This window comes from Onychostoma macrolepis, chromosome 07, assembly GCF_012432095.1.
Source record: "Onychostoma macrolepis isolate SWU-2019 chromosome 07, ASM1243209v1, whole genome shotgun sequence".
NCBI lineage: Eukaryota > Metazoa > Chordata > Actinopteri > Cypriniformes > Cyprinidae > Onychostoma > Onychostoma macrolepis.
This window is the reverse complement of record NC_081161.1, coordinates 46831245-46857960: the sequence shown is the minus strand read 5'-3', so window position 1 is coordinate 46857960 and position 26716 is coordinate 46831245. Positions and strand designations below refer to the sequence as shown.

The 26716-nt window shown below is 35.9% G+C and overlaps 2 protein-coding genes across 8 annotated transcripts; one reads left to right on the top strand and one right to left on the bottom strand.

The window, feature by feature from the left end:
* Positions 1–628: 628 nt before the first annotated feature.
* ripk3 (receptor-interacting serine-threonine kinase 3) lies at positions 629–16398 on the bottom strand. Of its 6 annotated transcripts, none has more exons than XR_009272040.1 (12): positions 13479–14198; positions 11727–12042; positions 10455–10606; positions 9416–9465; positions 9195–9350; positions 4745–4827; positions 4507–4564; positions 3774–3823; positions 3355–3447; positions 3238–3256; positions 1513–2677; positions 629–1439 (listed from the first exon to the last, which is right to left on the bottom strand). XR_009272040.1 is itself a non-coding variant. In XM_058782049.1 (12 exons), exons 2-12 carry the CDS (start codon positions 13634–13636, stop codon positions 2517–2519), a joined length of 1296 nt encoding a protein of 431 aa, XP_058638032.1. In that variant the 5' UTR covers positions 13637–13848; positions 16312–16398; the 3' UTR covers positions 1468–2516. The 6 variants fall into 6 exon arrangements, 3 of the variants coding, with proteins under 3 accessions (XP_058638032.1, XP_058638031.1, XP_058638033.1); XM_058782049.1 differs by lacking the exon at positions 629–1439 and adding an exon at positions 16312–16398 and having other exon boundaries at positions 1468–2677; positions 13479–13848; XR_009272041.1 differs by lacking the exon at positions 629–1439 and adding an exon at positions 3048–3121 and having other exon boundaries at positions 2615–2677.
* Positions 15029–25510, top strand: khnyn (KH and NYN domain containing). Of its 2 annotated transcripts, XM_058782046.1 has the most exons (9): positions 15029–15270; positions 16367–16617; positions 16920–17054; positions 19104–20551; positions 22270–22400; positions 22487–22583; positions 22817–22924; positions 23534–23635; positions 24661–25510. In XM_058782046.1, exons 2-9 carry the CDS (start codon positions 16378–16380, stop codon positions 24974–24976), a joined length of 2577 nt encoding a protein of 858 aa, XP_058638029.1. In that variant the 5' UTR covers positions 15029–15270; positions 16367–16377; the 3' UTR covers positions 24977–25510. The 2 variants fall into 2 exon arrangements, with proteins under 2 accessions (XP_058638029.1, XP_058638030.1); XM_058782047.1 differs by lacking the exon at positions 15029–15270 and having other exon boundaries at positions 16485–16617; positions 16933–17054.
* Positions 25511–26716: the final 1206 nt, after the last annotated feature.

Sequence of the window (26716 nt, the reverse complement as noted above, 5' to 3'; positions counted from 1 at the left end):
AATGTTGGTAAGAAAACAGTTGACGGTAGCCATTGACTTCCACAGTATGAAAAAAATACAATAGATATTTTACACTTTTCCTGGTTTGTCAGCAGCGGAAGTCGCAATAGTTGGGTTAAAGGGTTAGTTCATCCAACAATTCTGTCATTTATTCCTCACTCTCATGTCGTTCCGAACCTGAACACAAATTAAGATATTTTTGATGAACTCTGAGAGCTATCTGACCCTCCATAGACAGCAATGCAACTGTAATGTTCCCAGGTCCAGAAACAAGGACATCGGAAAACAGTGCATGTGACACCAGCGGCTCAACCGTAATTTTACGAAGCTACGAGAATACTTTTTGTGCGCAAAGAAAACAATAATAAAACAACATAATCAGCACTGATTACGTTCAGCGAAACTCATGTCTTAATTTCTAGCGATTATCGTCGATTTGATTGCACAGATACTATTTAAACTAAACTGAGCTAGACATCTCTGAATTCAATAATGAAACGCCTTTAACTGAAAATTGAGTGTTCAATCTTATCATTATATATTACTGACACTCTATCCTCCAATTTGATGCTGTTAAGTGCTTTGACACAATCTGTATTGTTAAAAGCGCTATATAAATAAAGGTGACTTGACTTGACTTCGAGAGCGGTGAATGGGAGGTACCACAAATATATTTCTTGCATTCTCATTTGCTCAAATAGCAAAAGCACAACTCCACGATAGTTTTTACACGACTTTTAATCAAAAGAGAGAAAAAATGAGAGAGACTTATAACGGCAAAGGTGATATAACACTGTTATAAATGTATGGGCGTTTTTTTTTTTTTTTTAAATAAAAAATATACAAAAATGTTCAAGGATTTATGATGCTGATGACCATGCCTCATCACAGTCATGTGAAAAGGGGAAGTCAATGGCTACCGTCAACCGATACTGACATTTTTCAAAATATCTTCTGTTGTGTTTAACAGAAGAAAGAAACTCATACAGATTTGGATCTACACTTGAGGGTCAGTAAATTATTACACTTTTCATTTTGGGTGAACTGTCCCTTTAAGGTCCATCTATAACCGTTGCAGATCGAATTCACACGACTTTCGCCAAAACGTAAAGTAGTTCCGCGAGACTGCGTCTGAATGACTAGCTCGCGTCTACACTTAACAAGCACAACAGAACTGCTCTTCTGCATGTACTACTGCTGACGGTAGGTTTGAAGGGAACTACGGTCAGTTATTTCTGCATCCACCCACTCATTCCACTGCGTTTTGTCCAGATCACCGGGAGAGATGCGACACGAGCGGATCGTGCCCGTTATTCCGGTGAGACAGATGGAGAGCTGGGATCGGGAGCGAGCTGAACGCCAGGATCCCGCTGACCGAGCGGCACGAGCTGTCACTGCTGATTAGCGCGATGCATCCTCCGCCATCTGATCGTAAAACGCTGGGAATATCAAACACATGCAGTCAAATCATGGAAAACAATATAAAAATTTATTTAAAGGTAAGCAACGTACTTTGTAGCTAGTTACAGTAGATGATTGATATGTAGTTACAGTAGATGATTGATATGTAGTTACAGTAGATGATTGATATGTAGTTACAGTAGATGATTGTCGCTACCACAGTGCTCACCTGACCTGAATCACAGATATATTCAGAATCGCATGTGAATTTCACTCCAGAATCAAATCATTTATTTAGTTGTTTGTTTTTGCATTGTGACAATTAAGCACATTTTTCCTATTGCTTTCATTAATATAATGCAAATGTAACACAGTCGTGAAAATCAGCATTAATAAAATTCAGTACAAAAACCACTGCCATGTGTATATCAAAATGTAAATATTTTTCACATTGAAGTTATGAAACCTATTTATTGTATTATTTTATTGTTTTACATCTACTGGCAACTGGATGACGGAGATCTAAATATCTAATTGTCCTGATAATGTCACAATGCAAAAAAAAAAAAAATAGTGGTTCTAAATATAGATTTTCTGGATGCAAAACACGTTTATTTCTTTCTTTTGAGGTAAAAATTGAGTTGGAAATGTTCCTCACCGGTTTCACTTGCGTATTTGAATTGCATATAAAATTTCTATTCATTTGGATTATGCAGAAAATAAAATGCATTTAAAAAAAATTAAATGCATATAAAAATATACAATTTATACAAACACTTTATATATATATATATATATATATAAAACACTAACTAAAATAGGTTTATTTCAAGTTACAAAAACATTGCATAGTTTATTACCAATCTGGCATTATGCATGACCAACAAATATGCATCTCATTAAGTTTATTGGTTAGTTAATGTTATACGGTGTAATCCAAATGCATGGACATTTTATATGCAGTTCAAATACACAAATTTTATATTTAAGCCTGATTATTTTTTTAAAGCATTCAGCCGCATTAAATTTCCCTTCGACTTTGACGTATAGTCCGGTCACTTAAAAAGCCACTAAAACACTCTGAACTCTTGAGAGCTGATTCCTGTGTGGAGATGTCACTGAGGTTTTTTCTGTGAGTTCTCTGAGTTCGAGCAAGACGTGCCGACGCTGGAAGGAGCTGTTCGGTGTCTCTGCCGCGTTTTCTCAATATTCATGAAGTTGTGGTTGCCGATCTGAACTCCGAAGACGTTGGAAAACGACATCTGAACATGAGACCCTGAGAGGAAAGCAGAAACACAGAGAGTGAGACTCTAAAGCACCTGCTCCATCTAGTGGCAGATGTGGGACAGCTTCATGACTTCTGAAGGCAATTCAGCTGCTCACTCTGTTAGCTTTATCAGAAATGTTATTTTTAAGGTCAAAAACTACACTAAGCAATTATTTATGAAAGTCAGTTTCTGCCACATTTTAAAACGTAATAGTTACTTTTTATCTCACAATTCTGAGTTAGAACTTCCAAATTTAAACTCTGACATTTTTGTCTCAGAGTTCCAAGTTTAAATCTTGCATTTCTAACTCTTTTTTTTTTTTTTTTCTCAGAGTTTACATCTGATCCTCTCAGGAATATAAAATAGAAAGGTACTTGCAATTCTTTTCTCTCACAATTCTGACTTGTCTTCTTGCGATAGGAGTTCATATCTTGCAATTCAGACTTTTTAACCTCAGAAATAAAGTCCAAATTGTAAGATAAAAAAAAAAAAAAAAAAATCACAATTACCTTTATTTTTTCTCCATAATTATTTGTTTATAATTACGTATAAACAGAGTAAAACTGACCTGGTGTTGAAGTCTGACGCTGTAAGAACAAACACACAGCCGGATGTTAGGAGAGGAGAGGTCAGTAATATGAAACGGATGTGTGTGTGTGTGTGTGTGTGTTTGTGTGTTTCAGACCTGTGTTGTTCTGATAGCCGGAGCAGGACGAGGCTCATCTCTGGATCTCAGAATAGCTTTCTTTTTGGATTTTGTGTAACTGGCAGCTGTTTCCTGCAAGATAAAGGTAATATACATCCTCAGATGATATACTGTAGTTTAGTTTATCATTTTAAACCTTTAAATCTTAATTTAATCATCTTAATTTCCAAGTGAAAATGATTTGAAAACCGAAAATGTAATAATATTAATAATAAAACAGCTCTGAATCACTCTCTAATGCTTTGTTTTATGTACTACAAAGGTCATTATACAAATCATGAGCTGATTATTGATTACCTTAATGAGCTGAGTACAGTTAGTTATGCAATTTAAATAAGTAATGAATGTAAACAAACATTTATTAAGTTAAATTTGCTAAGATTTTAAGTATAAATGACCTGTTTAGGAAGCGGTCCAGTGACGCAGGACGAAACCTGAGGCCGTGCTTCTGAAACACAGAGGATCAAGCAGTCAAAATCCTAATTCTGTGAGCCAAAACAAATATTTAAATATATATATATAAAAAATATTTATTCTGTGAGCCAAAATGAAATAGATTTATAACCCATTTAACATCCATAAATAATACAGTAGAGCAGGACTCGATTTCTTCCACGATGTAAAAATTAGAGGGATTTCTGTATAAAAGTAATGCATTACGATATTGCGTTACTCCATAAAAAGTCACTAAATGCATTACTTAGTTACTTTTATGCAAAGTAATACATTACGTTACTTTTGTGTTTCTTTTCGTCACCTGAGCTGGGCTTGCTGCTTTATTTTTAGTAACAAAACAAAACAAAACAAAAAACACGGGACAGCAGAGATGGTGACTAATTAGGAAAACAAAGTAACTTATTTGAAAAAGTATTTTCTTGTAAATTTAAAAGTAATTGTTACTTTACTAGTTACTTGAACAAAGTAATCTGATTATGTAACTCTTGTAATGCGTTACCAACACTGCATATTAATACCACTGAGATACCTTTAACGTTTTTGTTAGTTTTTGCCGTTAACTTTCTAGTTTATTTAGTTTTAGTACTTAATGTTAAACTGAACCATAATGAGAACTGCTTTGGCAAACAACGGAATTAAAATAATTGACCATTTATAAAATAATAAAAAACATACCATTTTGTGGTTTACGGCTGATCTGGATTGATTTCAAACCGGAACAAATCTCATCATCCTGCTCATAAGAAAAGATAGTGTTAACTGAGGATACAAATAAGGGTTAAAGAGTTAAACGAATTTCTATTTTTCATTTAAATCAACGTGAAATGCCATTTTCAGCTTATTTTACTTTCATCGTGTGATGGAAATGGTGAATAAACATTGGTTAGAAACACAAAAGGAAAGTAAACTGTACCAGCTGCTTCAGAACATAATAGACGGCATCATTGAGTCCATGTTTGTGCATATCACAGATCTTCTCAGTCGCATGAACACAATCTGAAAGCACGAGACGGTGAGGTGAGAGCGTGCGACAGTGCTGTCAACTTAGCAATTTTGTTGCTAAATTTAGCAACTTTTCAGACTACCCTAGCAACGTTGTCTTCCAAAAGCACCTAGCAACAAATTTAGCTATTTTTAAAATGTGTTGGGCAACTATCAGCAACTTTTGATAAGTGACTAAAACAATAAAAAAAGCATACATTTTCCATCTAAATTACACAAAAAGAGGAAACCAGAGATGCCTAGCAGTACACACATCATTATTAATAATAATAATTGAATAAATTAATAGCTGAATAATTGTTCATTTATGATACACCTTGTTTGTACCTGAGACTGTTCATCAGGTAGTACATTGTAAGGAAAATATCTAGAAAAAAGTTATTTGTTCAGTGTTGAATTTAAAAATTGTTATTTATATTTTATTCTGTATTATGCATTTATATTATTTCATGAACAAATCTAAATGAACATATACAAAATATATATTTTTGCTGAGATTCGATGCAGTGACACAATTTTGTGTTGTAATTAGTGCTGTCAAACGATTAATCGTGATTAATCGCATCCATAATAAACGTTTTTGTTTATGTAATATATGTGTGTGTACTGTGTATATTTATTATGTGTATATATAAATACAAAAAAAAAGGGGGCAATGTGAAAAAAAGAAAGGAAAAAAATTTGGTCAAAAGTTTGGATACATTTGATATTTTTGCAATGAGTCACTTATGGTCATCAAGCCTGCATTTATTTGATCAAAATTTTAATATACTTTAAAATACATTTTATGCAATGCTGATTTATTATCAATGTTGGAAACCTGTCATACTTTTTTCAGGATTCTTTGATTAATAAAAAGTTAAATAAGAACAGCATTTATTTAAAATATAACTTTTGTAACAATATACACTATACCGTTCAAAAGCTTACGGTCAGTATTTTTATTTTTTTAAAGAAATTAGTTTTTATTCAGCAAGGATTTGTTAAATTGATAGAAACCGTGATAGTAAAGATCGATATTGTTAGAAAACATCTCTATTTTGAATAAATGCTGTTCTTTTTAACTTTTTTTTTTTTTTTTATCAATGAACCTCCCAAAAGTATCACAGGTTCCGAAATAAATAAATAAAATTAAAATAAAAAGCAAAACATTAAGCAGCACAACTGTTTCCAGCATTGATAATAAATCAGCATATTAGAATGATTTCTGAAGGACCATGCTTTGAAGACTGGAGTTATGATGCTGAAAATTTAGCTTTGAATAATGATATTTTAAAGTATATTAAAATAGAAGAACATTCTTTTAAATTGTAATATTTCACAATATTAGAGTTTTTCTGTATTTTTGATCAAATAAATGCAGGCTTGATGAGCGTAAGACACTTTCATAATGCCGCATAATTATCAAAAATGGTAATATAATAAAGTCCTTTCAAGGCACAATTTTGCCAGCCTACACTTCACACAATATGCCTGTAGGTGGCACTTCGGCTTCATTAACTGAGAGTTTCATGAAATAGTAAACGGTGTAGGATATCATACATACATAAGTGAATTGAATGGCCTGATTACCATTCAGCATCTATTTTCTCAGCGATGTAAATTTGATTTATAAAATGAGACAAACCGCAGATCCAGATCGCTCCATCAGTGATCAGCGGAGGTAACGGTACGGTTCGCTTGGAACCTCAGCCGAGGCGGTACCAGGTACTGTACCCAGGGGAAACCCCCCAAAAGTGAGCCGTACCGTACCGTGCCGTACCATGCAGTGGAAAAGCACCAAAATAAGCTTGTCTGTGCCATGTCATTTTCTATCCATGAATAAGAACGGAAAATGACCGCTCCACTTCACATTATTAGCCAGTGAAATTTGAACTTGAGCCAGATCATGAACGGGCATTGATCAATTATGTAATATTCTAAAATGTATAATATATGGATTTTTAATTAAATCGACACACTAGCTTTGATTATTGATGGAAAAAAAAAAAAGTTTAAAATATTGTTTGGTTTATTTTTTCCTTCTGTTGACCCACTCACTGAAAGAACCACATATGGCTCGAGAGCCTCGGTTTCCACAGTCGCCAAGTCTGCGTATTATACACCACTTTGGGCTTCTTTTTTTGTAAAGTTGCGGGAAAAAATCCCTGGTCGCGGGTTGCGTTTTTTTGGGCTTATTTAAAAATCTGGTTGCTTGTTAGAGAAATCTGACGAGCAACTTCGTCTCTTTATTTATGTTGGCCGTATTCTCCAGTGCATTGATTGACACTCTGTCTGCTCGCAGTTAATAGCCAACCAGTGCACTAATATAAGTGCTGTAGCGTATTTTGCCATATGTTCCTTCCCCTCACTGGAGAAAAATCACATTCAATAAGAAGACGCGTGACGCTGTAATCCAAGCGATGACAGAAGTAGACGTAGAGGAGTGGGATGACTTTCTTTCAGCCTAATTTTTACAATGATTTGTAATGTATTAATTATCACGGGCTGTAATAAAAAACAAGTAGTCATATCCTAATACTGAGTAAATACATTTGGTTCTGGTATGGCAAGATGTCTTAAAATGTATTTCTTGTTTTAACATTTAAACTTAGATCACATTAATAGATTACCTTTTGACTTCATGAATACACAGAAATGACAGCTTAATGATTTTTTGTCTTTTTTATAATATTTTCTTTTTTAATGTAATATAATACTTTATATTTTTTTCTATAATATTTATGTGGAATTTTGTTTTTTTTATGTCATTTATTTGATAGTTATGTATACGTTATTTTATTTCAAATGGCAGAAAAACCTGTTTTTGACCTCAGAATAAAGCACTTTCCCTCTCTACATGGCTGTGACGAGCAGTTTTGTGGTGCTTGGAATTCTTTATAATTAATTAAAAACAAATATTGCCACATTGATGGCTCAAGAAGGTGTAATTGTTCAAATAACACATTGTTTCATTTTAAAATATTTTTCAAGTGTAATATTTCTGTAAAGAAAAATGGACATTTCCATAGAATGACCCCTATATATTTTAGGCTATAAATATGTGGCTATGTTACGGCTCCTCTTTGAAGCTCTTGTGCTTTTCTCCTTTTCCATCTCTACAATCCTATTGTGCTCACAGGTGATTGGAGACGAGTTTTGATCCCACTTTTGTTGCAGTTTGCTAATTTTTGTAAAATAGCTTCTGTTTTTGCTTTTCAGATAAAAGAGTGGTTTCAGCTTAATATGTTGCAGGCTCATTTATTGGTAATAATTGATAATAAATAATATTGATGATAATAAATCATCAAAAAAATATTGGGCTTGTTTTGGGCTTGTTTTTGAAGCTGCGGTTGCTTATTTGTCTCGCGAGAGTTGGCAACTGTGTCGGTTTCCGAACAGACTGTGGAATATCAGTCTGTCAAGCAAAACGCACGTAACCCATAGCAACGCCTCAGATTTGACAAATATGTAAAAATAAACAGGAATTTTCTGACTTTTGAGTGATTAGTTACAGTTTTGTACACGTTGTCATGTTAGTTAGAATTCAAATGCATTTTGTTTTATTGACCACAACATCTTTGATATTTGTCTGAGAGGGGCACTTTTGAATAATTTTGAAAAAGGGCAGGGGCTCGAGCCGCCAAAGCCTCCCACCCCCACTCCCACCCCCACTGTGTAAGGTGGCAAATAGGTAAATAAGTGTAGAGTAGTCTGTTTGCTTATGTGCATCAATCCGAGTGTAAACGGTGAGAGATGTCGAGGCAGGTGAAAAGCGTTTGGTTAATGGTGAATATTGACCTATCGTGCGTCCTGTTGCAGAGCCCTGCCTTGATGTAATGATTGACAGCTCGGGGGCGTGTTCGGCTCGGAATGCATTTTCAAATCCACAATGACTTAAACTATATTCATCGCGGGGTATTTAATGAAAATGCAATTGAAACATCATATATATATATATATATATATATATAAGTGTCAATGCATTTAAGAAAAATAAAAGACATTTAAATCACCATTTTGCTACCCTTTGGCTCAGAATGCATTTTGAAACTCTCATTGCACTTTGCTACTTATAAAGCTTTAAAATGTTTTTAATTTGCATATTAAAAATTGTGTAGAAAATGTCCAATTTAAATTATATAATTGAATTTTCATTTTGCACTAAATGTTGCACATATGTATGGGAAAATGTAAATTTAAATACAGAAATAAATTGCCACTTATTGCATTGCCATTTTGCATATTACATTGCAAATTGAATTTTGCTACACATATGCCTCCATACAAATCAACCTTCCTTTAGCATCTTCCCCTGAAAATGCTAAATGCTGGCAGCATTGGAGGTGGATCATCATGGAGTGAAGGGGTTCGAGTCTCACCGAGGAACAACGGTCTCCTGCTGGGATCCTGATGCCAGCATTCAGTCATGAGCTTCACCATATCTTCCAGACCTTTAACCCCATGGTGGTCTATGGATTCCAGGTCCGGTCTGTCCCCCTGAGGGATCCGGAAGCGCACCAGACTGGACAGAGCGCCTGCAGACGGACACCAGTGAGAAACTGCTGCGGACGCAAACCAGAGAGCGCTGAGGGACGCTTACCTTCATACGGCTCCTTCCCGGTGACGAGGGACCACAGCAGAACGCCGTAACTGCAGAGCAGAGCATCCACAGATTATTACGCTTTCATTTACATCTCATGCACGGTTACAGCAGCTGACTGGAATAATAATTACATTAGATCCAAAAGATAGTTTTAGCAACACAGCGCAGATGCTACAGAACACAGTTAGCTGACTAGCTGTATATGATTGTGTACTACACTAATATATTACTTCACAGGCATTACTGGCTCGTGCTTTTACATCCATAATATTATAAATTTACAGTTTATTGCTGGTCTGTCGTTTTACAGTGGTGTAATTTGTAAAGATTTCATATTATTTTAAGGTGAGCTTAAAGGGTGCACGACTATGAAAATCACACAGATTCACTGTGACATCAATAAGAAAAAGTATAATTTCATAGATATTGTTAATAATAGTTGTTCATGTAAAAATATGTATGAACTTAATACATGACCTAGACTATTTATTTAGCAAAACCCTGTCCTTTTAATTAAGATTACATGAAATTTATTAAAAATTGTTGCTGGTTATTGGTTTGTTTTATTTGAGTTTTGAATGTGTTATTTAGCTGAACGTGGACTAGTCTAGATGTTACAATGTGCTTAAATGACACTTCATTATGAATATATAACTGATCGACTTGAATGCCTTTTTGCTTGATTTTAATGTTCTGCTTTTTTTGTGATTGACTTTGTGCCTTCAAAAAATATATTTTTACAATTATTCTTTAAAACATTTCCTTAAAATAAACAGCCATTTTTAATAAAACATGATGTGAGTTTAATGGGAACAGGGGTGTGCTTACAGAACACAGAAATGTACCCATTAAGCACAGCCAGACTTTCTGAATTTAATGATGTATATCTTAATTGAAATGCTTTTGTCATTTAAAATAAAATTAAATATTTATAATGTTAACAAATATTCACAATTTTACAGTAGTTTCTATCAAATAATTTCAGCCTTGGTGAGGTTAACACATTAAAAACCCTGCTTCAGTATTTGTGATGTACCTGTAGACGTCAGTGGCTTTGCTGGCTTTGTAGTTGATGGACTGCAGTGCTTCAGGAGGCATGTAGCTCAATGTTCCTCCATCATCCTCGTCTTTGTCCCTGGAGCATCTAGAAACGCTTCGAGCCACTCGCGAAAGACCAAAATCTGTGAGCTGCAGGAAAAACAAAGAAAGGGTTCATTAAAGTCTGATGGATTACGCCTGTTTCACACTCAAATAGGACTAACATTCGTGCTTATGGGAATTTTTTCAACTTAATTATCAATTGTGAGGTGTCTCCTGCTGAAGGAGTGAATTACACTCGCTCGCTGTTTTAAATCAGCAGATGTGGAGGGTAAGAGCTGTTAACCACAGCTGATGGTTTTACGGCTCACGTATGGGAGGGAGTTTCCTGGCTGTATCGTATCCTACACTGATGAGCTTCAACACTGAAGAGCTGCGGATCCACACTTTACATGCGAACACATAATCTGAAATAATTCATTTAATCCATATCAATCTTAAACCTCTGCTGTGCAGCAATTGTTACAGATTGTTTAAATTTAATTTGATTACAATTAAAAGGATTAATTATATGGTTCACATTTTATGCATTAATTTGATTACCAAATTGATGTTTTTATAAAATACAGAATCCAAAGAAATTTAAGGCAAAAAATAAAACATTTCATACTTGATGACATTGTTAAAGTTTTATTAAATCAACTGCTTAGACATCCATTCTTGATTATTAAAACTGAATTAAGAAAAAAGTAAAGGGGTAAAAAGGAAAACAGAATTTGGCGGAAAATAAAATGGAATTTGAGAGAAAAAGTACTAGTATTTAAAATAATAATAATAATAAATTATCGCATTGCATTGATAAGATTTATGAATTACAACTGATTAGACATAATTTTGTGATTATTGAAACTCAATTAAACAATGACAAAATAAAAAAAGAAAACATAATAAGAGGAAAAATAAAACAGAATTTAATAAAACATTTCACAGGGCATGTTTTGTTAAAAATGAAATAAATTATTAAATTATTACGTTTTATGAATTCAACATTTTTTATTATTAAAAAATAAATAAATAAATGGAATTTGAGGGCATTTCATAGGGCACTATCACTGATAAAAAATTTTTTTTAGAAATTATTAAATTATTAAACTGATTAGATAGCCTTTGCTGATTATTAAAATTCATTTAAACCATGAAAACAGAATCGAGAAAAATTAAACAGGAAGGAATTTGGGGCAAATAAAGCGCGCAAAGTTGCTGGACTCACTTTGGCTCTGAGACTGTCGTCCAGAAGCACATTGCTGGGCTTGAGGTCCAGATGCAGGACAGACAGATGATGGAGGAAGTTCATGCCCAGGCTGATCTCGTGCGCCATGCGGAAGGTCAGAGGCCAAGGTGGCGGCCCGGCTAGCGTCTGCAGCAGATCGGCCACCGAACCCTTGGGCATGAACTCCATCACCAGCCCCGACTGGAGACACGCGCCGCCCATGCGGCCCTCATACAGCCCCAAAATCCTGATCACATTGGGATTCCCGCCCTTGAACATCAGGTTAGCTTCTCTCTGGATGGAGGATGCAGACCTTCTTCAGGACGAGAAAAAACAAACAAGTCAACATCTGAAACCAGCCAGCGCTGATGATGAAGCTCAAACACCACGGCATTTACAGTTTTAAGGGCAATCAACCATTTTTTTAAATTACATATACATACACAGTATATACAATATATACAGTATATACATATATAATTCATCTTTTAAACTATTACAGTGCTCTTTCTTAATGTAAATACAGTAATGAAAATATATGTACACACACACACATGAAAAAGTCTAGCATGGTAACCCAGTTTCTGCCAAAATACTACACTGAAACTCTGGTAATATGGTAGGGATGACCAACAGCGGACTGCATGGGGTAAGTTGTCACAATGGAAACCTGCTATTCAATGACGATGACTAGAGAAGAATTTTTATACAGTGAAAAAAACTGGCGTAGCGTTTACTTTGAAACCATTTGTTTTCTGACTGCTTGTTTTCTTTAAAAAAGCCTCTAACACTAGCTTTCTCTATTCTATCTACTTGTTTTTTGGTATATGTTTGTGTGTGTGTGTGAGTGTGTGTGTGTGTGTGTGTGTATATATATATATATATATATATATAACCTTGCTACGCACACTGCGTTACGCTAACTGAGACTTGTCACAGCACTTGTATATCATTGCTGTTTTGTTGGTTTTGATTGCTTTTATTGTCATTAAGTCGCTTTGGATAAAAGCATCTGCAAAATGACTAAATGTAGCCTAAATGTAAATAAGCAGTTTAAACAGTTTTAAATTGCTAATAAATTTCACAATTACAAAAAACTTTCATTAAATGTGAAATTTTGAAATAAAATGACTGAAATAGTATTTTCTTGTAAAATGTAGGCTACTCCAACATGCAAAATCTTTGTTTTATGCTGTTATGCTGTTTTCGAAGCTGTAAATGAATTAAGCGCGTTTTACAAGAAAATATACTGTTTCAGTCTTCACACTGAACACTTTTACATCCAATTAATGTTACTTGCCATTATTTGTGAAATTTATTAGCAATTCCTGAGTGAAAAAATCTTGCATCTTTTTTTTACCAATCGAAAATGACTTTTTTACAGTGAGAGTACTTTTTAAATATGAAATACTCACACAAGTCAGGCATTATAGTATGCTATGGACAACACAATACAATTCATGAAACACCAAGAGCGGAAATAAAAAACAAGCACAAGTCTCCGTTCATTACACAGTGATGTCTGTCCTAATGTTCGGGCTGTCAGTGTGTTCACGTGATACAGACAACTTCCCAATGTGCCAACTTGCCTCGACCTCCCCCATTAAACACAGTAATAAAGAACATGAAAGAATGATCGCATCTCGTACTATTTGAAGGCCAAATGAATGCATTGTTAAGGTTGGACTGGGCTGTATAAACTGTGGTTAGCAAGGTAAACATTTAAGGACAATGTGCACGTGCTGTAATTACCCGTCTTTATAATGTAATAACTTTATGGCCACGTCCATTCCCCAGGTCTTGTGCTTCGCTCGGTAGATCTGTCCAAACCCGCCGGTTCCGATGCTCTTCCAGTCCAGCAGACAGTCATCCCGGATCACTTCAAACCCGATCCTCATAGACTCGTCCATCTCCGCACCGAGGGTCTGATCTACTCAACTACTGCTCTGTGAACACAGCTAAACAATCTCAACCGGAGAATGCTTAAATATATCATATTCCGTCTGAGCCCGTCTGTTCGTGCAAGTTCCTCGTTAATGGCGACGCTTCCACGTCGAGAAGATAGTTTCACTTCCCCATCAAACAAGCGCTTCTGCTGATCGACGTCAGCTCACCTGCTCACCTGCAGAAGAAGAACGAGGAGATTCTTCTCTTCAATAATCGCAAATAATGTCTCTGTCAATAAATCTGGAGCACAATGTCAGTCAGGCTCTAAGAAAAATATGTTACAAGAACGTTTTGCTAACGTTACTAAGTTCGCATATTAAACGCGATCTTTGAATGAAAGTTCCAAACGTTTCCTTGATTACGTAAACATTAGAAGAAGAACAAACAAAAACAAAAACAGGCTTAGAGAAAGATCAATTGTATCATGTTCAAACATGTTGGGTATGCTACTGAATTTTTTCGGAAGCATCTGAAAGTAAAAACATTAACAAATAAATAAATAAACAACATTCGTATTATAGGCCTAAATAATGTAAATTGTTTTCTAACGTTCCCATTAATAGTATGTGTTAATAGTAAATGTTATGTCTGAATGTTCTTTGGAAGTTCAAATCATTTAACGTTTAAACAACGTTAGACAAGCGAGAATCTAAAATGTTTCGAATAACGTTCCATAAATGTGTCTTCTAATGTTTTGAGAACATTATTAAAGACCAGATAACTTTGAATGAACAATCCATTAACGTTACTGGGAGAATGTTGAGAGAACGTTCTGAGAACATTTCCTGTGAGCTGCGGTTATTTCATATTCATTTTAATAAGTAGGGTTTACTTCGTCACGCATACGTTTTCATTTCTTTGTTAAATTAAAAATGGGAAAAGTTACAGCGTTTCACTGATATGTTTTTAATGTTGTATATTCATCATAAAATATGTGGACATGTTCTTCAATACATTTACAAATTCAGTAGTAGTTGTCCCCATTCTGATAAGTGAAGCGTGTAAGAAAAAGAATGTAAAGAATAGAAATATTGCAATAATTAAAATGGATTGGGTGTTTAATGTGTAGGTTTTGCTGTTGACTTAAACGGATGTGGCTTTGTATTACGTCAGTGGAAATTCCCACACAATGTGACTGTCTCTGACTCAAGCCATAATAAAGTCTGCGTTCGTGTGTTTTTCACTCATTTTCATGTATTATGTTTTGTTACGTGTTTTTAACTCGTTTCTGATCGAAAGTCATGTGTGTTTCTGAGTTTTTTTGTCGGCAGATGAGCGTGAGCAAACGTTAAAGCGCTTCAGCAGATTCCAGATGCGCGTTCTTTACGTTCGTTACGGTAGAAGATCAATGCGAAGTTTCCCTTTGGTTTCATTTTTATCAACAATCACCATGACCAGTCCAAAATGTGGATCAACGAGTCTCGCGAAACCACGGGTGATTTCTAAACCAAAAGAAACCTTTTATAACCGAGCAGGACTAAAATTAGACTGAATCTGGAGTGAAGCAGAAGACCGTTCCGACTCGCGCTCCGGATTGTTTGTCGCGAGCGCTTCGTAAACAGACGAAAGAGCGAAGTTTAAAGTTCACCCGATTATGGTAAGAACTGAAGTTTACTGTCGCTCGGTGCTACATATCGTACATATTTCTGTTTTTTTCTTGTGTTTTTGTAGATGAACACGGTTGTTGAGACTTCCTTGGGAATCTGTTTTGTCTGGTAATCAAAGGAATCTCTTTTTGTAGAACATTATATGAAACCAGTTAATCTTTAATCGTTCGGCCGATTTTAATCGCGAAACACATGAATAGTACTTGATTACCCTGCTAAAAAAAGCAATAGAAACCATCACAGAAATGCCAGTGGTTTATTAAAATACCATTATGAACCATTAGCTTTTTTCCAGTAAAACCATTACAAAATTCCTTTTTTTGTAGTGTGTTTTGGGCTTTTTTTCCAATAGGATTTAACATCCCACCAATAGAATCCATCACATATCAGCAGTAGACACCATTATAGTTTTTCTTGATTGTTTGAGCGTTAGCAAAAATGTTAAATTTGACTGTTTTTATGGTAACATTACTTTTGAATGTTCTCTACCTGACATTTTTAAGTAGTAACGTTTAAAAACATTAGACGGGAAACTAAAAACGTTCCATGAACGATACTTTTGAGCTGACATTTTGAGAAGGTCATATAAAGACGAGATAACTTTGAATTAATGTTCTATTAACGTTTCTGTTCATAACGTTCTGAGATTGTTCCTGTTTTAAATATTTAAAACACCCTTTCTTTGTTACATTCACTTCTCACATCGGTAACACTTTATTTTAAGGTGCCCTTGTTACACGTTACATGTACTTACTATTATAATAGCAATAAATTATGCATAATTACATTCAAGTACTCCTAATCCTAACCTTAACCATATAAATACATGCAGTTAATTAATATGACTCAGTACTTAAATGTATAATTACACTGTAACAAGGACACCTTAAAATAAAGTGTAGTAATGCTAGCAGCATTACACCTTTTGAAAGGCACTCAGAGTTTTGTTTGAAGCCTTTGGTAGCAAATAAACTACAAACAGAGGTTTATATTCCAGATTATATTCTATCTTGGCTCAGGATAGTTCTTACCGTACAATGCTGAATCACAAGCATGCACTCATGTTGTTTCTCACGTCTCCTCCAGTGAGTTGCGTCATGGCTCTCTCAGGTCTCACACTGGACGGCTGTGGATACCAGCGCTTGGAGCAGCAGGAGGTTGAGGATGAGTTCACCTGTGCAGGTGTGTTGAGGGGGGCGCTGCTGGCGCTGCAGCCCAGCGTCGAGCGAGTCTTTGGGGTGAAGCTGAGTATCGGAGGAGAGGACGGTCCGTCTGCGCAGAGCGGTCAGATCTGGCTGCAGCTGCGGGGGACTCCAGGAGACGTGCAGGCAGCAAAGGTGCTTTACATACTTAAGACTTTCAGTTTCTGTCTACCTAAAGTGAAACAACAACAACAACATTTATTCAAAAGTCCTGTACAATGTGGAAGAACAAGCCTACACTGTAATGTAACATCTAACTGCATCACTTTGCATGGCTGTAAAACTGTAAAACACACACACACACTAGTTTTAGTTCATTGCCTCTCATCACAGATACATGTATTGGTTTATAGATTCCAAAGCCACAATTATAATATAAATGTTTCCTATTAAAATTGTTAAGGGTTTACTCACCTTTTATGTTATGCAACTCTTAGCTTTTTGTGAAAGGTGTCGTCAATCAGGAAACTCAACAAGAGATCCAGTTTCCCGAAGTGCTTCACTGTGTCTTCTGTGGTGCTAAAGGACTGTTTATGGATTGCCTGATTAAAAATACCTCTGCTAATGTAGTGGTGAGTTTTTCTAAACGTCATTTGTGCTAATCAGTGTTGGGCTAGTTACTCAAAGAATGTAATATATTACTCATTACTAGTTACTCCTTTCAAAAGTAATATTGTTACTTTACTTATTACTTTCTGGCAACAGTAATTAGTTACACTACTAGTTACATTACTTTTTTTTCACACCCCACAGAAGCTGTAACTGTGTATCTTACACATAAAATGCTTCTAAAATGTTACTAACAACATATTTCTGCCTCATCATTTGACCAAAATCCACATTTGATCTCAGTCAGAAGTTATTACAAACACTCGATAGTGATTAACAGTGGCATTAAGTAGAAGTGCCGTATTCATCTCATTAATAGTCATGTGTAGCTTGAAGCTAATTGTAATTTCTCCGCTACCCATATATGATTATATTTCATTATGTATTTTATCAAATCACATAAGTTTGTAAGAAACTGTTTAATTTTCCAAAAATATTTTTAATTATAGTAATATAATGTACCACATGTTGATCAGAGGGATGTAATGCCAGAGTAAAGTAAAGCCACAACTTACACAACAGTGTTCAGATCATCTTTTTTCCTGACAAAATCAATGTAATGCAATATTTCTATCTGCTGAATGTAAGCTTTTCCATATTCCAAGCTTGCATGCTGCACTGGGGACATCACATGCATGTGCAAGTTGGGACAATTATGAAAATAAATCTAGGAATTATTTGATTGTTGGATTTTAAATCAGAGGGGTTGAGGCATCAAAGGTTACTAAGTAAACTGTTTTATGGATGGTAACTGTAATATTATTACTGAAATCTTATTAGTTACACTACTAGTTACTGCAAAAAGTAATATTATTACAGTAACTAAGTTACTAGTAACTAGTTACTGCCCAACACTGGTACTAATGCAGTATTTTACAGTACAGGAGCATGTGTACTATATGATGCTGTACTACAACCTTTGTTACAGATTATATGGCTGAATGTTTTTATGTTTTATATGTATACAGTTCTTTGCACAGCACTAAAACATTACAGCCAAACATGATTTTTCTCAGTAAGAAAATACAACATTTAGTGCAGGACTTTATTTTTGAAACATTTCCGCTTCTATCTAACTTGCACAAATATCTGAAGATGGTGCGTGCATCAACACGCTTGATTTTCCACCCCGCCTCCCTGCAGCAACGCCTTTTTTACTATGCAAGACATAATTTCCATATGCATAGTTCCATCCAGACATGATTCTACCACCTTTGTTAGTAGAAACAAGGGAAACAGAAGGTGAGCCAGATTGTCATACACACTACACGGGCCTCTGAGCCCAAAAAGAGAGATATTTCACTGCTAAAAGTCATTTTCTGTCTTGCGGTCCTGAAAAATACCTAAATGTCCATAAAAACAAGATGAAAGAAGAAAGAAAATAAAAGCGCATAAAATACAACATAAAGATTACATTAGAAACAAATAAAAAATGCTTGATAAATGTAACATGAGAAACAAAACAATGCATAAAATGCAAGATAAATGTTACATTAAAAAATGTGTAAAAAGCAAGATAAATGTTACCTTATGTATAGAATGCGAGATCAGTGTTGCATAAAAAGGCATAAAAAAGACAAAAGTTACCTGAGAGACAAAATTAAAATGCAAGATAAAGTGCACAAGTCAAGATAAATGTAACAGGAGTATCAAAAGAAAATGTTTAAAATGCAAATCAAAACAAACTGCATAAAAATGCCAAATAAATGTTACATTACAAAATTTCACAAAATGTAAGATAAATGTTACATTAAAAAAAGACCTGTGCTTTCTTTATTCGATTCTGATGATTACTTGGACACTAATAAAAAGTTTCTCATTTGTTTTTCTTTTTTTCTTTTTTTTTAATAACTAACTTGTGCATTAGGTGCACTTTTCAAATTTGATCCTAATTTGAATCCCTAATTTGTAAGGTTTAAGCACTTTATTACTGTACCATAGTATATCCCGTTGTGTAGTTAGAGAATGCATGTAATGATCCAGAACATTATGTGACTAAATCTCTCCCGCAGGTGGGATCTCAAGGCATCGTCCTCATAACCGGGCTGACAGAACCTGTGGTGAAAGCCTATTCCCTTATTACAGACTTGGTGGAGAAGTACAAGAGCAGCCAGGGACGGCGCTCCGAGGCTGGACTCGAATCCTTGGAGTCGCGTCGGGCCTTCAAAGCCATCGTGGAGAGTCTGGAGGACCGTCACACCCTGGACCTGCTGGTGTTACCTGTGCTGGTGAAAGAGGTCCTGCTGGATTTGGTGAAGCAGTCCGGATTAGACTCGCATGCAATGCGGGCCCGAGAGGGTCCAATCCCGGTCGAAGGCAATGGATCATGGGCAATGCAAAGAAATGTTGACGAAATTGTTTTTGAAAGCACTGGAGGATCGAATCAGAACGCAGAGAACTCGCAGTCCCTGCAGCCTCGTCTTTTCCCACAATCCTCACACAGAATTAACGGCACAGATTATTTCAGCAGCCAATCCAACAATCCGTTTTCCCGAGGTTTCACCCTTGACCCAGCACCCTTTGAGATCCCAGAGCCTCCAGAACCAGGTTTTCCACAAGAAACCGAGTCAGAGACACCGCCGACGCCGCAGGACACCGTCTTGTTGTCTGCGGGGAGCAGAGAAGATTTTGACCACTTTCTCAAGTTCTTCACCGCCATGGGATTTGCCGAGGATGCGGTGCAAGCCGTTCTAACCCGAACTGGCCCCAAAGAAGCCTCGCAACTTCTGGATTTGATCCAGCAGGAGCAGGACAAAACCGGCCAGCAAAACCGCAGCCGCGAGTCCCAAAATGTGGCGGGAATTGGTGAAGAAATGCACGAGGCTCTTCAGATACTAGAGGCCAGTAAAGGAAAAGAGGAAGACTTTGTCTTGGACGTGTTGAAGAAGGCCGCGGCCACTTGCGGCTACACAGAGGAAAGAGTAATAGAAGTGTGCAGCAATCTACCCGAGCTCCAGCCACACGATCTGCTCATGCAACTGCAGAAACAAGGAGAGGCCAACCAGACGAGAGATGGCAGCAAAAAAGCTGATCGGAAGGTTGGCCCAAATTCAGTGCCAGATCTTGACACTGTGAGCGGAAAGGCCGAGATGAGGACCACAAAACTAGATGCATCCAAACCAGTGAACATTAACGGCAGACCTTCATCGGTTAGAGGCCCACCGCAGATGACATACTCCTTTGAAACCTTGGACTCTGACGTGCAACCAATGATTTCGCCCGTTCGATCACCTCCACGGACTATCAGTCAGAACATGGATTTTAGTTCGCCAGATATCTCCAACCAATTCACTGTGCCCAAACCTAACCACGGCAGACCAGGCGCGGCGGCGTCTGTGGTCACAGGATCTCAGCGGTTCCTCGAGAGCCTCAAGACGCCCTTCAAACTGCAGCTGTCGGACGAGCCTGGTGACTCCAAGCTGCGTCAGATCATCATCGATGGGAGCAATGTTGCAATGAGGTAAAAATCACAATATGACGTGTCTCGTAGTGCTCAGAATGAGAACAGAGAGGGTGTGTCTTGATCTACGCCTTAATTCTCGCAAAACATATGCATTCCTGACTGACAGCAGTCTATCTCTGTTGTGGTGTTGCATTTAAAACGTAGCTAGTATTGATTGGAATTTTTACACATAGTGACTAATCATTTTTGGCATTGCCATTTTTTTAACTGCTGTAGCCATTAAAAACTACAGTGCCGTGAAAAATTCCTTCATTGTCCATTACCAGGCAGACATTTTTCCTGTTTTCCAGTACAAACATTCTTAAATCAAGAAACATTTACTTGAGATGCACAATGAAATGTTAAGGTAAGAGACCACAGGTGATGACAGTTAAATATTTACAAATAGATATCACCGTACTTTGACCAGCTGATTAATCACAGTCCATTGTTTTGTATTACAAGTTTTCTGAAATTAAATGTTTATGAAAAGAGATGTCAGCCAGGTTCAAAATTCTCTTTTGATTTTGTTGTCATATTAGAGTTAAAGGATTTTACAGAGGGGATTTTGGATTTATCTTTTTATCAGTCTAAAAATCAGAAAATACTGTCAACAGACGGAAAAAAAAACAATTTGATATAATTTTAGGAATATAATGTTGTATAAAATAAGTCGTGTGATACATTAACAAACCCTTCTATAAAAACCTTCAGAATATAGAGAGGAATAAACCTGTAAATGTTGGTGTCTGTAAGTGCTGCTGAAGTGGAGATAAAAACTCAAACAGCCTTTAGAGATATGTACTGTGATTGAAATCTACTGGAAAAAACAGATAAAGTGCAATAATAAAACCAGGCAAATGATATATCAACAAACCCCTCAGTAAAAACCTTCAGAATATAGAGAGGAATAAACCTGTAAATGTTGGGGTCTGTAAGTGCTGCTGAAGTGGAGATAAAAACTCAAACAGCCTTTAGAGATATGTACTGTGATTGAAATCTACTGGAAAAAACAGATAAAGTGCAATAATAAAACCAGGCAAATGATATATCAACAAACCCCTCAGTAAAAACCTTCAGAATATAGAGAGGAATAAACCTGTAAATGTTGGCGTCTGTAAGTGCTGCTGAAGTGGAGAAACAAACTTGAGAAAACACCTTTAAAGTTATGTATTATATTAGAAATCTACAGGCGCATATAGATAATGTGCAATAAAATAAACACTTAAAAGTGTGTTTCTTTCCACTAGCCTGAAAGAAGACGTTATTTAAGCAAACAAAGCTAACAAAATGTAAGTGTGAAAAATTTGTCAATGTGTACACTTAAAACAAGAAAAAACTATATTTGGCAATGGGATCAGACAAATACATGCTTTCTCTTTGAATTATTTTTCTGACCGCTATTTCTCTGATGTTTGATCTTGTTTTAAGCTTTAATTTTCATCATTTTCTTAGAAAACAAAACTTCTTATTCTTTGTCATTTTGCATCGCTGCTAAATCTGTCTTGATTTAAGAACGTTTAGATATTTGTGCTGGAAGACAAGACAAAAATACAGAGGAAATGTCTTGTCAGTGATGTTTTGTGCAGTGCATTTAGTGAATTTCTAGGGAGTGAACGTTTCAGAGCACTGGTTCTGCACTGATTCTGAGATTATCTGAGGGAGTGAAACGAAACACACCCAGGGTAAAGAGTAAAGAGCAGCAGAATTGTGAATCTGATGCATATCCTCCGCAGTCATGGTTTGGGGGCGTTTTTCTCCTGTCGAGGCATCGCTCTGGCCGTACAGCACTTTTGGGCAAGAGGTCATCGTGAAATCACAGTGTTCGTCCCTCATTGGAGGCAGAAGAGCAACTCAAAGGTTAAAGGTGAAGCTCGCTTTATATGCCTCGTCATCTCAGTGTGTTGTGAGAGCAGTGAGTGTGTCATCACGTGGCTCTTGTGTTTCCTGTAGAAAAGCAATACATGAACGAACTCTGTGATCTGGGTTTCCTCAAATACACTCCATCCAGAGAGGTCGAGGGCAAGAGAATCAACTCGTATGATGACCGGTAATGAATCATTCAATCTCAAATCAACACAATCATGTCTAAAAAGGGTTTTGTTTATGCTGTTAAACTGTGTAATCCAAATAGAAAGACATTTTACATGCAACTCAAAATTTAGGCCTGAATATTTTTTTTCGAGTGCAATAGCATGTAGCAAGCTGCCATCTAAACCAAAAGGGAAACATAGGAAAGAAATCAATGCTGTTTTCATTAGCTAACGAGTGATTGTCGGTTAGATTCATGCTGGATCTGGCGCAGAAGACGAATGGAGTGATTGTGACTAATGACAACCTGAGAGATCTGGTGGACGAGTCGCCCGCATGGAGAGACATCATAAAGAAAAGGTGGGCATCAGTGAAATATTGCAATATTTCTGAATTAGACTCTTTTAATCAGTGCATTTCAGTATTGAATAAAGTATATTTACAGTCTTTTGCTCTTCCTTCATCCCCTATCTTTTTTTTTTTTTTTCAAACCTTGGTATAATATGTGACCCTGGAGCACAAAACCAGTCTTAAGTCGCTGGGGAATATTTGTAGCAATAGCCAAAAATACATTGAATGGGTCAAAATTATAGATTTTTTTTTAATGCCAAAAATCATTAGGATATTAAGTAAAGATCATGTTCCATGAAGATATTTTGTAAATTTCCTACCGTAAATATATAAAAACGTAATTTTTGATTAGTAATATGCATTGCTAAGAACTTTTGGACAACTTTAAAGGAGATTTTCTCAATATTTTGATTTTTTTTCACCCTCAGATTCCAGATTTTCAAATAGTTGTATCTCAGCCAAATATTGTCCTATCCTAAAAAAATTCACCCTTATGACTGGTTTTGTGGTCCAGGGTCACATATATTATGTGATTGTTTTATGTGCAAAGCGAGGAATTATGAAGGCAGCTCACAGTGTTACAGTCGCTGGCATTTACTGATGAAAGTGATGTTTCAGTTTGCTTCAGTACGTGTTTGCCGGCGATCTTTTCATGTTACCTGACGATCCTTTGGGCCGCGGTGGACCTCATCTGAGAGACTTCCTACATAAACACAACAGGTACTAACATCCACACTAAATCATGCTGTCTGTCTTCTAGAGAGATCAGTGATTTTGGATTTTATGATTCCATTTATTTTTCACTCAAGTGTCTGTGAAATGATATGCTCTACTGTTCAAAAGTTTGGGGTCTTGTGATATTTATTTTTTTAAATATATTTTGGATTAAGTCCCTTCTGCTCACCAAGGCTGTATTTATTGGATGCAAAATATGGTAAAACAGTTAAATATGTTTTACAATTAAGAATAGCTCTGTTCTATGTGAATATCTGTTAAACTGTAATTTATTTCTGTGATGCGCAGCTGTATTTTCAGCATCATTACTGCAGTCTTCAGCGTCACATGATCTTCAGAAATCATTCTAATATGCCGATTTGCTGCTCAAGAAATATTTCTGATTATTATCAATGTTGAAAACAGCTGTGCTGCACAATATTTTTGTGGAAACCGTGATACATTTTCATTTTCAGGATTCATAAATGAATAGAAATTTCAAATAGAACAGAATTTATTTGAAATAGAAATATTTTGTCACATTATAAATGTCTTTACTGTCATTTGTAATTAATTTAATGCATCCTTCATGAGTAAAACTAATAATTTATCTCAAAAACAAAAATCTCACTTGCAGTACATAACTTATTTCTGCTTTAGACACAATAACACAAAAACATAATGCGATCAATGTAATTAAATATGAATAATTATTATGCAATTATAGTATTAGGCAAAGTTTGCAAACTAAATGGCCAAGTATTTTGTATTTTCATCATTTTTGTTTTAATCCATGTAGTATTTAAGCTGAAAATGCAAACAGTCCATTGACACACGCTGATGTAATGAGATTGTTGGGGTTTGTTGTTTAAGAGATCCGCTAAATGATGCCATTTATCCGTCACATTTTTTAAATATTAAAGCACCAATAAATGATCAATAATGTCATGAAATCAAAATAGTTTCATGTCTGTAGTGTTGAGCCAATCTATAAATATCACTTTCGTGTTTTTGTGTCTCTGCTCTCGCAGTACTTTACCTGTTCCTGGCAGTCACTCGTTCGCAGGTGTGTCTGCATCCTACCCTCCTCCGTCTGCGGCGCCGCGCGCTCACACCGAAGTGCTGCAGTACCGAGACTGGACACCGGGAGGTCATGGCAGAGGTCAGGGGTCAGGCAGGGGTCAGGAGGTGATGGAGAGAACGGCGGAGGAGACGCTGGAGCTGCAGCAGACTTTAGTGCAGATCTTTCCAGACCAGGAAAGTGTGATTATCATGATCCTGCAGTGTCACCAGACCGTCAGGAACATCAATCGACTCACAGAGCTCATCCTGGAGCAACAGGAATAAACACAGACGAGCAGAGGAAGAAAACAACAGGCAGCATCTGCACATACACACATGGTTTTGAAAAGTGATCAGATATATTGAGCAAAACAAAAGAATATTCCTGAAAAATTTATTTTCTTACGATTCTAACACAATTTGACTCCCATCTGCCTTTTAATGTGTTTTCAGTTTTAAAAATAATTTATATATTCATAAGTGTGAATGATGAATAATTTTTTCTTTTTAACTACAGTTGTGCTTTAGAATGTGCTTTTAGGAGTTCTAAATTTGAAATGTTAACACTTATTGTTTTGTTAATACTATTTATTTTCACATGCTCCTTTCTTAATCTAAGGATAATGGAAGGATGACGAGTGTTAGAGACCAAATCAAGCAAAGAATATGTCTTAAAGGGTTTACTTTTACATGTTTTCATGTTTTTCTTTCAGGGACGATAGATGTAAATGAGCAATGTTGTTATAATCTGGCATGTTTACATTTTGTATTTTTATACGGATGTTCACATGCACTGTCCTTATTAAATAACTACAGAAATCAGGTGGTTAGTGAATGTGTGGGTAATCTATATAAAACAAATCAGACCGATCTAACTCTAACCCTGTTGATTCAACCCGTGGAGTCATTTTTTATTGATATATTGCAATATTACATTCAAACTGATTAAATGGTGTAACATTTTTAGAACAATTATTAATAAATACATCTGCACTTTAAAAACCAGCAAAAAACAACAACCTTTTAACCACTTTAAAAACCAGCAGAGGGCGCAATACCTACTGTACTACAGATGCTGCATATTATACTGTATAATCAGCCATTTAAGGCAAGACACCACAGGCCAATAGGGTAAAAAAATAACCAGTAGATACTCACCATACTTCCCCAGTTGATGTATTACATTAGGAATTGCAAACATTATTTGTTGTACAAGTTTTCTGTAATGTTATGTTTAAATGTGTGAATGAACTGGATAAAGCCAGGTTCAAAATTCTTGTTTGTTTTTGTTAACACATTAGACTCAAAGGTTTTTACAGAGGGGATTTTGGATTTCTCTTTTTATCACTACATTAATCAGAAAATACTGTCAACAGATAGAAAAAACATATATTTTCATTATTTTTAAGGATTAAAACAATATGAAAACTCTTGTGAATGATATATCAACAAACCCTTCAGTAAAAACCTTCAGAATATAGAGAGGAATAAAACTGTAAAAGCTGGTGTCTGTAAGTGCTGCTGAAGTGGAGAAACAAACTCATTTGGAGAAAATGGCCTTTGTGTGTAAATTAAAATCTACAGAGGCAAATAAAAGTACAATAACAAAAATCAGGCAAATGATATATGAACAAACCCCTCAGTAATAACCTTCAGAATATAGAGAGGAATAAAACTGTAAAAGCTGGTGTCTGTAAGTGCTGCTGAAGTGGAGAAACAAACTCATTTGGAGAAAATGGCCTTTGTGTGTAAATTAAAATCTACAGAGGCAAATAAAAGTACAATAACAAAAATCAGGCAAATGATATATGAACAAACCCCTCAGTAAAAACCTTCAGAATATAGAGAGGAATAAAACTGTAAAAGCTGGTGTCTGTAAGTGCTGCTGAAGTGGAGAAACAAACTCATTTGGAGAAAATGGCCTTTGTGTGTAAATTAAAATCTACAGAGGCAAATAAAAGTACAATAACAAAAATCAGGCAAATGATATATGAACAAACCCCTCAGTAAAAACCTTCAGAATAT